The sequence below is a fragment of the Pituophis catenifer genome, unplaced genomic scaffold (assembly GCF_029215685.1).
Source record: "Pituophis catenifer annectens isolate HBS135680 unplaced genomic scaffold, rPitCat1.0.hap2 SCAF_11, whole genome shotgun sequence".
NCBI classification, from domain to species: domain Eukaryota; kingdom Metazoa; phylum Chordata; class Lepidosauria; order Squamata; family Colubridae; genus Pituophis; species Pituophis catenifer.
This window is the reverse complement of record NW_027256891.1, coordinates 24,848,708-24,860,629: the sequence shown is the minus strand read 5'-3', so window position 1 is coordinate 24,860,629 and position 11,922 is coordinate 24,848,708. Positions and strand designations below refer to the sequence as shown.

General features: G+C 46.1%; 1 protein-coding gene across 1 annotated transcript in view; it reads right to left on the bottom strand.

Annotated features, from left to right (window-relative positions):
* Positions 1 to 403: 403 nt before the first annotated feature.
* The window catches only part of IL1RAPL2 (interleukin 1 receptor accessory protein like 2), a 204,866-nt gene continuing 193,347 nt past the window's right edge, over positions 404 to 11,922 (bottom strand). Inside the window, exons 8-9 of the mRNA XM_070951777.1 lie at positions 8,082 to 8,252; positions 404 to 1,104 (exon numbers count right to left, since the gene is read on the bottom strand). Coding sequence (XP_070807878.1) covers positions 404 to 1,104; positions 8,082 to 8,252 — 872 coding nt within the window. The remainder of the gene's footprint in view (positions 1,105 to 8,081; positions 8,253 to 11,922) is intronic.

Here is an 11,922-nt window from a genome sequence, read left to right as displayed (position 1 = left end):
GTTCGCCCGAACCAGTACGAACCGGTAGCATTTCACCCCTGATTCGATCCCATATCCCCTCTCTTTCTCTCTCTCTCTCTCTCTCACTCTCTCTCTCTCTCTCTCTCTCTTTCTCTATCTCTTTTTATAATAAAGCACAAATCATTCTGTACATTAAAAGACAGAAAACTCAGAAGTCGGCTAAAAAAGTAGGCTCCCGCCCCCTTTGTTAATAATTTTGTAAATGTAAACAAAGAGAGGTTTCAAGTATAAAAGCGAGTTACTTTGTGACTTGGCAAAAGAGTTTGGCACCTGATGACGTCGGGTTTTAAAGGTTATATTTTTGTTTTGTTTTGTTTTGTTTTTTCGTTTTAAGGAATTCTGGCTCATTGCAAAGCCGGCCGAAAAGAAGTCTAGATCTTTGCTACCATATATCGCTGGTGAAACTCAGCTCTCTCGTGGACAAGGGGAGTAAAGAGGGGTTTCTGTGGAAGTCCTGGACATCCTTCACACTGCTGTTCAGCGGTAACTGCCCATTGAGTAGCGTCAGGGGTATATTGCAGTAAGTGTGGTGGTTACTGCTTAGGGCAGCAAGTGGGAGGGTCGCGGATTGCACGTTGTATTCGTAACCCCTGCAGTAATGTCTCATATGGGCTGCGTTGGTGGGCTGATAATCTCCCAAGTCCGCCTGAGATGAAACTAACGTAGCAGAGGTATCCGTCACCGCGATGGAAGGCACTGTTTGCAGGTCACCGAAGAGGCCCTGTTCGGCGGAATCCAGGACTTGGCGCCGCGAGATCACTTCTTTCTTTTTGGCCGGCATCTCGTAGAGCAAGCGTTTCCAAAATTTAGAATTCAGCTTGTTGCTTGGGGGCCCTTTCCACGGGACAACCGAGAAGAGTTTGATGCTGTGCTTCAGCGATTCCACTTCTTGGTAATTGACTTTCCCTTTCAGATGGGGGCACTCGATGAAAATGACTTTGACCTCGCCACTGAGGAGCATGTTATGGAGCCGGTTTTCCATCTCAAAAATACTCCACCCGCGTCTGAGGACGTAATTCGGTGTCAGGACAATCAGGAGCCGGCGGCTTTGTTCTATACATCTGGCAAGATCTTCTAGATAGGCTGCAAATCATAAAATGGACAGTAAAATAGAGAAGTACACACAGGAGAGAGAGAAAAAAAAGAAGACAAAACTTTGCAATCAAAATGAGGGATGGAGAAGAGAACGGATTAATCCTTCTTGACCAGTGCCACCAACAATTTAAACCAGGGGTCTCCAAACTTGGCAACTTTAAGACTTGTGGACTTCAACTCCCAGAACTCTGGGACTTGAAGTCCACAAGTCTTAAAGTTGTCAAGTTTGGAGACCCCTTGTTTAAATGGTCAAGATAACTCCAGATCCCTTGTTTTCACTGGGCTTCAACACTCCTTCAACTGAGCTCTGATGGCTGAGTCTAACTTCAAGAGCCATCAAGTGGAGAACTTTGGAAAAATCTTTTTCTTCACATGAGCTCCTAAACTGGAGAAACGCTGAGTATCTATCACGGCCTTTCCATAATCGCAAAGTCATCTGCATAGACACCAGATTGGACTTTCTTGACCTGGTAGGACTCTAGATGTTTTCCGCATCAGGTCTGAACATCTCTACCATCCCTTGGTGATATATTTCCCCTTCCAAACGGGCCCCCCTACTAAAATTAACATGTTCCTCCCCCTCTCTAGAAGACGTTGACTTAACCTCACGGGCCGTTCACAAATCATATTGTGAATTTTGGCTCAGTGTGTTGTGTGGAACCACATTTATGGTCAGATGGGAGCTGCTGGAAACGTGCAGTCCAACGTATTCTGGAGGTCCACCAACTTGGGGGAAAGCCTAGTTTTAGGGATTTACAATATTGCCAAAATGACCATTTTCTCCCCCGCATACATTATGCCAATGGTGGACATGTTCTTGGTTTCTGGTACTTTATGGTTTGTTGAGTTTGGGTGGGATTGTCTTTTGATCCCAGGAACACACATCCCTTCGCGTCATCTATCGACGAGATTTGGAGGCACAGATTTTTGCTCGGCAGCCGAGCGCTTTGGAACGCCCGGTGGGACAACCTAGCCAAAGTCCTACTCTACTTACTTCTTTCAACTCTCCTTCCATTGGAAGATAGGGGCACCAGTTGGAAGAAGAGCCTGCAGAAGAAAGATAATATTGTAGGGGTTGTTCCAACTGGAACTCATCCCATGTACAACTGGGTTGGGTAGGGTTGGCCCAAAAAAAAAAAGAAAAAGAAAAAGAAAGGAAAAGAAAATCATGGACCAGAACTTGCAATGTTGATAAATACACAGACACATAGACACACACACACACGGACACACAGAGAAGAACACACAATACTGTTTTGGAGGTTACAGATGGAGAAGACCTCCTAACGGGGGATACAGACATCTTGCTCCCTAGAGTCAAATGTATATCAGATGTTAAGTGACGGGAAAGGGGAGAGGAGAGGAGAGGAGAGGAGAGGAGAGGAGGAGAGGAGAGGAGAGGAGAGGAGAGGAGAGGAGAGGAGAGGAGAGGAGAGGAGAGGAGAGGAGAGGAGAACAAGGTCTCAGCAAGGTCAGATCCGTTCGACTGAATCTGGAGGCAATCTGGGCTTGTCATTGCAAGCGACGTTCACATTTGGCACCATATGCGCGAACGAATCCTTCTGTCTCTTTTGCGCTCCAGTTTGAATGAAATGGGCAGAAACCTTTACCGCGTGCAACATGATCTGAACTGATCTGCTCTTTCTGTTGACAAGCATCGCCTTGCAGTTCCTCCCTGGAGATCCGACGTGGAAGTTTGCCTCCCTTATGAAGTGTGCTCTGTCCTACGAGAGAGCAACTGAGCTGGTGCAGGCTGACTCTGCCGACTGACAGCAGTTCAATCCTAACCGGCTCAAAGTTGACTCAGCCTTCCATCCTTCCGAGGTGGGTAAAATAAGGAGCCAGATTGTTGGGGGCAATAGGCTGACTCTGTAAACCACGTAGAGAGGGCTGAAAAGCACTGTGAAGCGGTATATAAGTCTAAGTGCTGTTGCTATTTTCCTTCCTTCCTTCTTTCCTTCCTTCCTTCCTTCTTCCTTCCTTCCTTCCTCCCTCCCTCCCTCCCTCTCTCCCCCCTCCCTCCCAGTGGTTAGAATGCAGTATTGTAGTATTGTAAAGTATTGTGAAGCGGTATATAAGTCTAAGTGCTGTTGCTCTTGCCCTTCCTTCCTTCCTTCCTTCCTTCCTTCCTTCCTTCCTTCCTCCCTCCCTCCCTCCCTCCCTCCCTCCCTCCCTCCCCCCCCTTGTGAAGCGGTATATAAGTCTAAGTGCTATTGCTTGTGAAGGAAGGAAGGAAGGAAGGAAGGAAGGAAGGAAGGAAGGAAGGAAGGAAGGAAGGAAGGAAGGAAGGAATCCGTGGTGGCACAGTGGTTATAATGCAGTATTGCAGCCTAATTCTGCCCACTGCCAGCAGTTTGATCCTGACCGGCTCAAGGTTGACTCAGCCTTCCGTCCTTCCGAGGTGGGTAAAACGAGGACCCAGATTGTTGGGGGCGATAGGCTGACTGTGTAAACCGCTTAGAGAGGGCTGGAAAGCACCATGAAGCAGTATATAAGTCTAAGGGATATTGCTACTGAGGGATTTATTGGCCAACTGTCTGATTCCCCCGTACTTGTTTCCCAAGAGAGCAGGCGAATAGCAAAAGCTGAGTAAGGAGGTGGAAAAGTGGAATACATCACAAAGACGGGACATTGGGAACTTGGACAAATGCGTGCACTTTGGCTTTGTGGATGGATGGATAATCCCTAGTATTGGGGTCATAAAATCTCCGAAAAAACTTACATTCGTCTCTCTATTCTATTCTATTCTATTCTATTCTATTCTATTCTATTCTATTCTATTCTATTCTAAAAATCTAATTTAAAAGCCGTCTCGCTTAGCAACAGAAATGTTGGGCTCAACTCTGGTCGTAAGTCGAGGAGTCTCCTGCAATTCCCCTCTACCTTTTTTTTTTTATCCTGACCAAAAAAATAAAAATGGATTCTGCAACGTTCCCTCAGACCGCTAGTAAGCGAGTCCTTCGCAAAAAAAAAATAAAAATGCTTCTTACGATTCCGTTTGCTGCGTCTTCAGACTGCCAGCTTCGACTATCAATCTCTGAAACTAGAACGACATCGCCAGGTATGTTCGTCAGCCTGAAGTGAACATTCATACTTCCCCCCTTCCCTCTCCCCAAGAGAGGACAACCCCGTTGGCATTTCCTAATGACCAGAAGCTGTCAAACCCAATCTTCCCTCCCTAGCAAAGAAATCAAGAAACAGCTGTCAGCAAAAGGCCACTGTCTTTTACAAGACGCTTCTCTGCGTCAGCTAGCTGGCAGAGAAGGGTCGTTCTGTTTTGCCTTTCAGTGTTATTTTGCGTTACAGTGGCATATATATTATTTTTAAAGGGAGGGTGACAACTCTCTAAACCAGGAGTCTCCAACCTTGGCAACTTTAAGCCTGGCGGACTTCAACTCCCAGAATCCCCCAGCCAGCTGGCTGGGGGATTTTGGGAGTTGAAGTCCGCCAGGCTTAAAGTTGCCAAGGTTGGAGACCCCTGCTCTAAACCAGTTTTGGCGAATCTTTTTCGGCACTAAGTGCCACAACGGGAGAGTGCACGTGCGCACGGGGGAGTATCAGAAACTGGAAGAACAGTTCCCCGGCGCGCATACGTGTCCCGGGAAGCTGAGCTTCCAGTTTTCAATGCCAGTCACCTGGTCTTTCGGTTTTTGGTATGCAGGCGCCCACGAAGACCAGCATGTGTGCCAGAAACTGGAAGCTCAGCTTCCCGGCATGTGCATGCGTGCTAGGGAGCTGCTCTTCCAGTTTCTGGCACTCCCATGCATGTGAAAACCAGCTGGCCAGCATGCATGTGTGTGCCGGAACCCGGAAGAGTAACAGGCGATGGCTGGTGTGCCCGGAGAGATGGCTCTGCATGCCACTTCCGTGCCATAGATTCGCCATTGCAGCTCTAAACCGATGTCCTCTAGAGGTTGTTGACTGCAACTCCCATCAGCCTCAACCAGCATGTTCTGTGGCAGGGTGTGGTGGGAGTTGTGGCGCAAAATATGGAAATTGTACTATCTTGCCCTTGCGGTTCTGCAGAATGTTGACATGGACCCCATAGACTTGTAACTTGGGAAAGGGTCATTTAAGTCACCGGGATTTATTGGTGCAGTGGTTAGAATGCCATATTGCAGGCTAATTCTGCCCACTGCCAGCAGTTCGATCCTGACCGGCTCAAGATTGACTCAGCTTTCCATCACCCCGAGGTTGGTAAAACGAGGACCCAGATTGTTGGGGGCGTGAGGCTGACTCTGTAAACCGCTTAGAGAGGGCTGCAAAGCACTGTAAAGCGGCATATAAGTCAAATGCTATCGCTATGCAAAATGCTAACCTGATGCTCTCACCCTAGGAAGCTCCTAAGTTTTTCCACTCTTCTCCTCTGGTGACAACAATCTTCGGGGGACCCTAAGCCCAAAAAACAATCTAGGGAGCTCTCCTGAAGCATAGCACACACACACACACAAACCCCTGGTAACTCTATTCTATGAATTGTTCCCATTCTCTGGCTTTAAGAGATGTATTTCCTCTGAGAATAGGGTCTCGTTTTAATTGCTCCGGGTTAAAGCTGATCAAAAATGCATTTAACGTGAAGAACGGAGCGAGCATCTCAGAAGCATTCCAAGTTGGCTTTCCCTGCCCAGATCCAGAACTTTTCTGTGAGTTGCAAAACCCAAGCTGGTTTGGAATGAAACCAGTCTTCAGTCCCCATTTATATTCTGCACCATCATCATTAGCGGGTGATTAAGCCCTTCCTTAATCTTCTGCATGAAAGCATCAAATCTGTTCAAAAGTATACGAATCATTTCAGTTTTGCAAGGCAGGAAAGGAAGAAAGGAAGGGGACAGCGTTATGCTGCGCTGGGAGATATAAAGATATATATTTAAAAAAAAAAAAAAAACCCAACGTGCCAGGTAGCACTGCATGTTATTTTGATGATGCTTAATGACTCTCCGAAATTACAATGATGAAGATTTTTGTTGGCGCGTCTGAGTGACAGATGGACAGAGAAAGAAAATGCAACCCTGTTCTTTGGGAGCACCTGCGAGGAAGCTGATTCATCTAAAGCATTTGTTCTCTTCGCTCTTCCTGTATTGACTTAAAAGCCTTTGATTCGGCTCCCTTCTTTTAAAATCAAGCTCGGAGCAACACCAGCTGTGCGCAAAATTAAATCTGAAACCCCCCCCTCCACACACACACACACACACACAGCTCCTAACAGCTGTAGGTTGGCATGTAGTTATGTACCTGATTCTTTGCTTTAATTTTGATTTGTTGGATGACGATTATATGGAACTACGAGTGAAAATATTAACAGACGGCGCTGGCCCTGCGTGCTTGCAATCAAACAGTGTGTTTTCACACGTCGGGCAAATCTAGAATGGGACTCGTTGGGTTTGGCTTCATCCTTTGCCCTACTAGGAGGGAGGCGGTGGCTCAGGGGCTAAGATGCTAGGCTCGTCGATCGAAAGGTCGGCAGTTCAGCGGTTCGAATCCCCAGTGCCGCGTAATGGGGTGAGCTCCCGTTCCCTATCCAGGTTTCTGCCAACCTAGCAGTTTGAAAGCACATAAAAAATGCAAGTAGAAAAATAAGGACCACCTTTGGTGGGAAGGTAACAGCGTTCCGTGCGCCTTTGGCATTGAGTCATGCCGGCCACATGACCATGGAGAGATCTTTGGACAGCACTGGCTCTTTGGCTTAGAAACGGAGGTGGGCACTGCCCCCTAGAGTCGGGAACGACTAGTACATATGTGTGAGGGGAACCTTTACCTTTTACCTTTACCTTTGCCCTACTAGGGTTTGTAAATGTGCTCTAGGGCAGTGATGGCTAACCTTTCTGCTGTCACATGCCAAAAGCGGAGGGGAGTGTGTGGGGGGGTCACGGGCGCGTGTGCCCACATCCATAATTCAATGCGCCTCACCCTCCCGGACATGCGTACGCAACCCCACCACACAACCATCCCACTTTTGGCACGCGATTGCCCAGTGGGCTGGGTAGGCCTGTTTTTCGCCCTCCCCGGGCTCCAGAGTCTTTCTTGGAGCCTGGGGAGGGTGAAAACAGCCTTCCCCACCCTCCGGAGGCTGGAAACAGCCCGTTTCCTGACTTCTGGTGGGACTAGAAGGCCCAAAAATCAGCTGGCTGGTGCCCGCAAGCACGCTGGAGCTGAGTTACAGCAACACTCACATGCCCACTGATATGGCTTTGTGTACCACCTGTGGCACGCTTGCCATAGCTTCGCCATCATGGCTCTACGGGATGCTTCAATCCTACAATCCATTACTGACAGTGATGACTAGCCCGACAGCCAAAGGAGACACAAATTATGATTGACTTCCTACGGTGACAGGGTTTCACCTAAACCCCAAACAAACAAGAGTTCAGGATGCTGTGTGCAAACCCAGTCATTATCTTTTCCGGAAGACTTTTCTTTACAAAATGGGCCTTCTTGGGACTCTGAATTTAAATGGACCATTTGGTGTTCTCAGTTCTTTCTTGTTTTTGTGAAGTAAGGTAAAGGTAAAAGTTCTCCTCGCACATAGGTGCTAGTTGTTCCCGACTCTAGGGGGCGGTGTTCATTTCCATTTCAAAGCGGAAGAGCCAGCGCTGTCTGAAGACGTCTCCGTGGTCATGTGGCCGGCATGACTAATCGCCAAAGGCGCACGGAATGCTGTTACCTTCCCACCAAAGGTGGTCCCTATTTTTCTACTTGCATTTTTTACCTGCTTTCGAACTGCTAGGTTGGCAGAAGCTGGGACAAGGAACGGGAGCTCACCCCGTTATGCGGCACTAGGGATTCGAACCGCTGAACTGCCAACCTTTCGATCGACAAGCTCAGCGTCTTAGCAACTGAGCCACTGTGTCCCTTTCTGTGAAGTATCTTGATATAAATTGGGGGGGGTGGGGGGAGACATTAGGAAGGATGAGCTTTCTCAGCAGCATGAAGAAGTTGTCTCAAACCTCTAGTGGATCAGTACTTACTCCCAGTTGGGATCAGGTCCCGGTCTGGTATGAAGAGCTTATATCCATATTGCTTCTCCAGAACATCTGGCAAGATTTCAAGGACAAATTGCTCTTCCTCCCGGTTGTCACGATCTAATGCGTCGGGATCGACTTTTGTGTACGACAGGTAGGCGTCGTATTCTTTGTTGTCTGCAAATAAAACCACAGAGCTTGGGAGGAGAAGGAAGAGAAGATCTCCCCATGGTTAAAGCGGCTTGTGCATGTGGGCATGTCTGAATGGCTTCACTGTCCAACAACTATAATGGGTAGTTCTGGGTCAAGCAGTATTTCTTAAACATTGATTTGTTCTATCAAGGATAGGAAAAGAAGCAATGGGTGGAAACTCATCAAGGAGAGAAGCAACTTAGAACTAAGGAGAAATTTCCTGAAAGTTAGAACAATTCATCAGTGGAATAACTTGCCTCCAGAAGTTGGGAATTCTTCAACACCTGAAGTTTTTAAGAAGAAGTTCTTAAACCGCTTCAGACAAATGGTTATCCAACATCTTCTTAAAAACTTCCAGTGTTGGAGAATTCACAACTTCTGGAGGCAAGTTGTTCCACTGATTAATTGTTCTAACTGTCAAGAAATTTCTTCTTACTTCTAAGTTGCTTCTCTCCTTGATTCCACCCATTGCTTCTTGTTCTGCCTTCTTTGGAGAATAGCTTGATTCCCTCTTCTTTGTGGCAACCCCTGAGATATTGGAACACTGCTATCATGTCACCCCTAGTCCTTCTTTTCATTAAGCTAGACATACCCAGTTCCTGCAGCCATACCCAAAATTAAAATTAAGGAGCGATGAAGTAGAATTCGATCTGCAAAATGTTTGTTTTTGAACATTAAAATCCCATTTTTTCCCGTTTGGCGGTTCAAGATGCCAACCCAAGAAAGTCCAAATAACAATTCAGTGACATCCACTTGACTGCAGCTCCTTATTTAGTTATACCGAACGGACAGAATCTTGCCAGACTAAAGTTCTAACTTTCTAACTTAATAGATATTCCCCGAGAGACTTAAGCTGTGGCTACTCTGAACTTCTTCTTACCTCCCCCTGTCCAGTTCAGGACTTTGCAGACTCTTGCTTTGGGTCCCTCTCTGGAATGTGCTGCCTTCTCTATGGGAAACCATGATGTACATGCCAGAATTCTCTCCCACTCCTTTCTCCAGGTTCCACATTCCATCACACAAGGAGACAATGCAGGAGGGAATTGATAGCACCTTTTCAGACGGACGCATTTTATTAATCAGCATCAGCTTTCAGGAGCTGCAGGTCACTTCAGTAGATGCATGGAGCATTTCTCAAGAAACGTCTGAAGAAATGAGCTACAGTAGTGGCCAAAATTGTGGAAACCTTTTGGGGAAAAGTGTATTTTCTCAAACTAGCTAATAACACCACTTTTTGGGGGGAGTGGTACCATAAAATTACATGTCAATGGAAAGATAATTTAATCAAGAATGTAATGCAATAACTTTTATGACGGATTTGCTATTAGAATAGCAGTTACCGTAGAAAGAAAAAAAGTGAAGTTGAAAAAAACGAGATATGCAAAAATTAGCACCAGAGAAAAAACGAGATATACAAAAATCATCACCATGTCAGTTAATACTTCGTTGGGTAACCTTTAGCATGAATTATGGCCTTACAACGTCTTCCCATGGAGTGAACCAAGTCTTTTAGTTCTGCAGCTGTTATAATGTGAAACCAAGATTGAATGATGGCTTCTATTAACCGGGGTTTATTGCTGGGTCACTTCTGACTAATAAGTTTCTTTAGTCGGCCTCATTGATTTTCAATTGGGTTAAGAAGGTCTGGGCTCTTCCCAGGCCATTCCAGCAGTGGAATAGGATTATTTTAAAACTCAAAAAAAAAAAAAAGTAGTGTTATTAGCCATCAAACCTCAAAAATACAACTTTTCCCAAAAGGTTTCCACAATTTTGGCCACTACTGTATACCTGTCGGAAAATCTGCTACTAGATCCCTCCTGATGTTTTGCTACTGTAGACTAACACAACTCTCTTCCTACAATGACAACCAAGCGTCGAGTAGCCCTTGCAAAGTGATTTTACAAATGCAACAAGCAGCAAACGTACAGTAGTAAACAATATCCCTGAAACAACTGTTCATATTGATGGTAGAGATAAGCCGATATATTCAATTTGAGTGCTTGACGTGTAACTTTCAGGTATATTTAACACAGCCGATTTTAATGCAGAGAAATCAGATTTTATATTGTTTCCTAGGAACGCAAGTCTATTGGGGAAAGGAGAGGTCGTGACTGAAGATTCTTAGAATGAATTTAATTTCCTGTGACTGCTAGAGAATGAAGATCAAACCGCTAATGCAGTGAAGTCAAAAGCACAGCCTGATTATCAAGCCTCAATTTTCTACAAACGACTAAAGTTGTGTGCGTTTAAGAAACCGCAGAAAATCAATTCAAACAATCCCTTGTTTTCCGACTCAGGAACTCTTAAATAGAAGAGAATATTTGTAGCTACAATTCATTTTGTACCTATTGAGTTGTGAGGTGTTGGGTGCTTCTCTGAGCTTTGTTTTTTCCCCTTCGCAGATATTTCATCATCCAACTTCAGTATCCAATTTCATTATCCATTAACATCATCAGTGGGGAAGGAATTGCTCCATACTCAATTTTTTCCCCCTAACGGTTCTGTGGGCGTGGCTTGGTGGGCATGGCAGGGGAAGGATACTGCAAAATCTCCATTCCCACCAGGGGTGGGTTCTACTTACCTTTACTACCGGTTCGCAGCGGGGACGTTGGGGTCGGTGGACGGAGCCTCCCACCGGTTTTACTACCTGTTCTATAGAACCGGGGGCAACCCACCACTGATTCCCACCCCACTCCAGAGGAAGGATATTGCAAAATCCCCATTCCCACCCCACTTCTGGGGGAAGGATGTTGCAAAATCCCCATTCCCACCCCATTCCAGGGGAAGGATATTGCAAAATCCCCATTCCCACCCCACTCCTGGGGGAAGGATGTTGCAAAATCCCCATTCCCTCCCCACTCCTGGGGGAAGGATGTTGCAAAATCCCCATTGCCACCCCACTCCAGGGGAAGGAAATTGCAAAATCTCCATTCCCTCCCCACTCCTGGGGAAGGATATTGCAAAATCTCCATTCCCTCCCCACTCCTGGGGGAAGGATATTGCAAAATCCCCATTCCCTTCCCACTCCTGGGGTAAGGAGTTTGCAAAATCTCCATTCCCACCCCACTCTGGGGCCAGCCGGAGGTGGTATTTGCCAGTTCTTCAAACTACTCTAAATTTCCGCTACTGGTTCTCCAGAACCTGTTAGAACCTGCTGGATTTCACCCCTTGGTTTGCTCCCCGTATAGCAATATTTGTGATTTTTTTTTCTTGGTAGTTCCTTCATTATGGGATTGTTCTCTGCTTGATAGTTTGTCTGGTGTTAATCCCTGCTTCTCTGGATGTTGGCTGCCAGAGATGATATGTTTTGATCTTAAACAGGGAGCACATCCCACACTCACTAGCACTGATGTTACCTAGATGGGCAATTTAACATCTGCAAGAAAACAACCAAGCTCAGAGAGCATCGAGAACTTCAGAAAAACTAAGTAGCCAATGGGAACCTGGCTTGTTCTTTCATGTTCTTCCAATTATGGTGATTCTCTTAATTTGCATGATGGACATCTGGCTGTGAATGATGAGATTTGGGGAAAGGTGCAACATTTCTTTTCTCCTTGGTAAAACTGAGCTAACAGACTAACTGGGTGTTAGTCACCCAGTTGGCTTTCACATCTAAGATGGGACTAGAACTCACCATCTCCTGGTGATTGGCCCA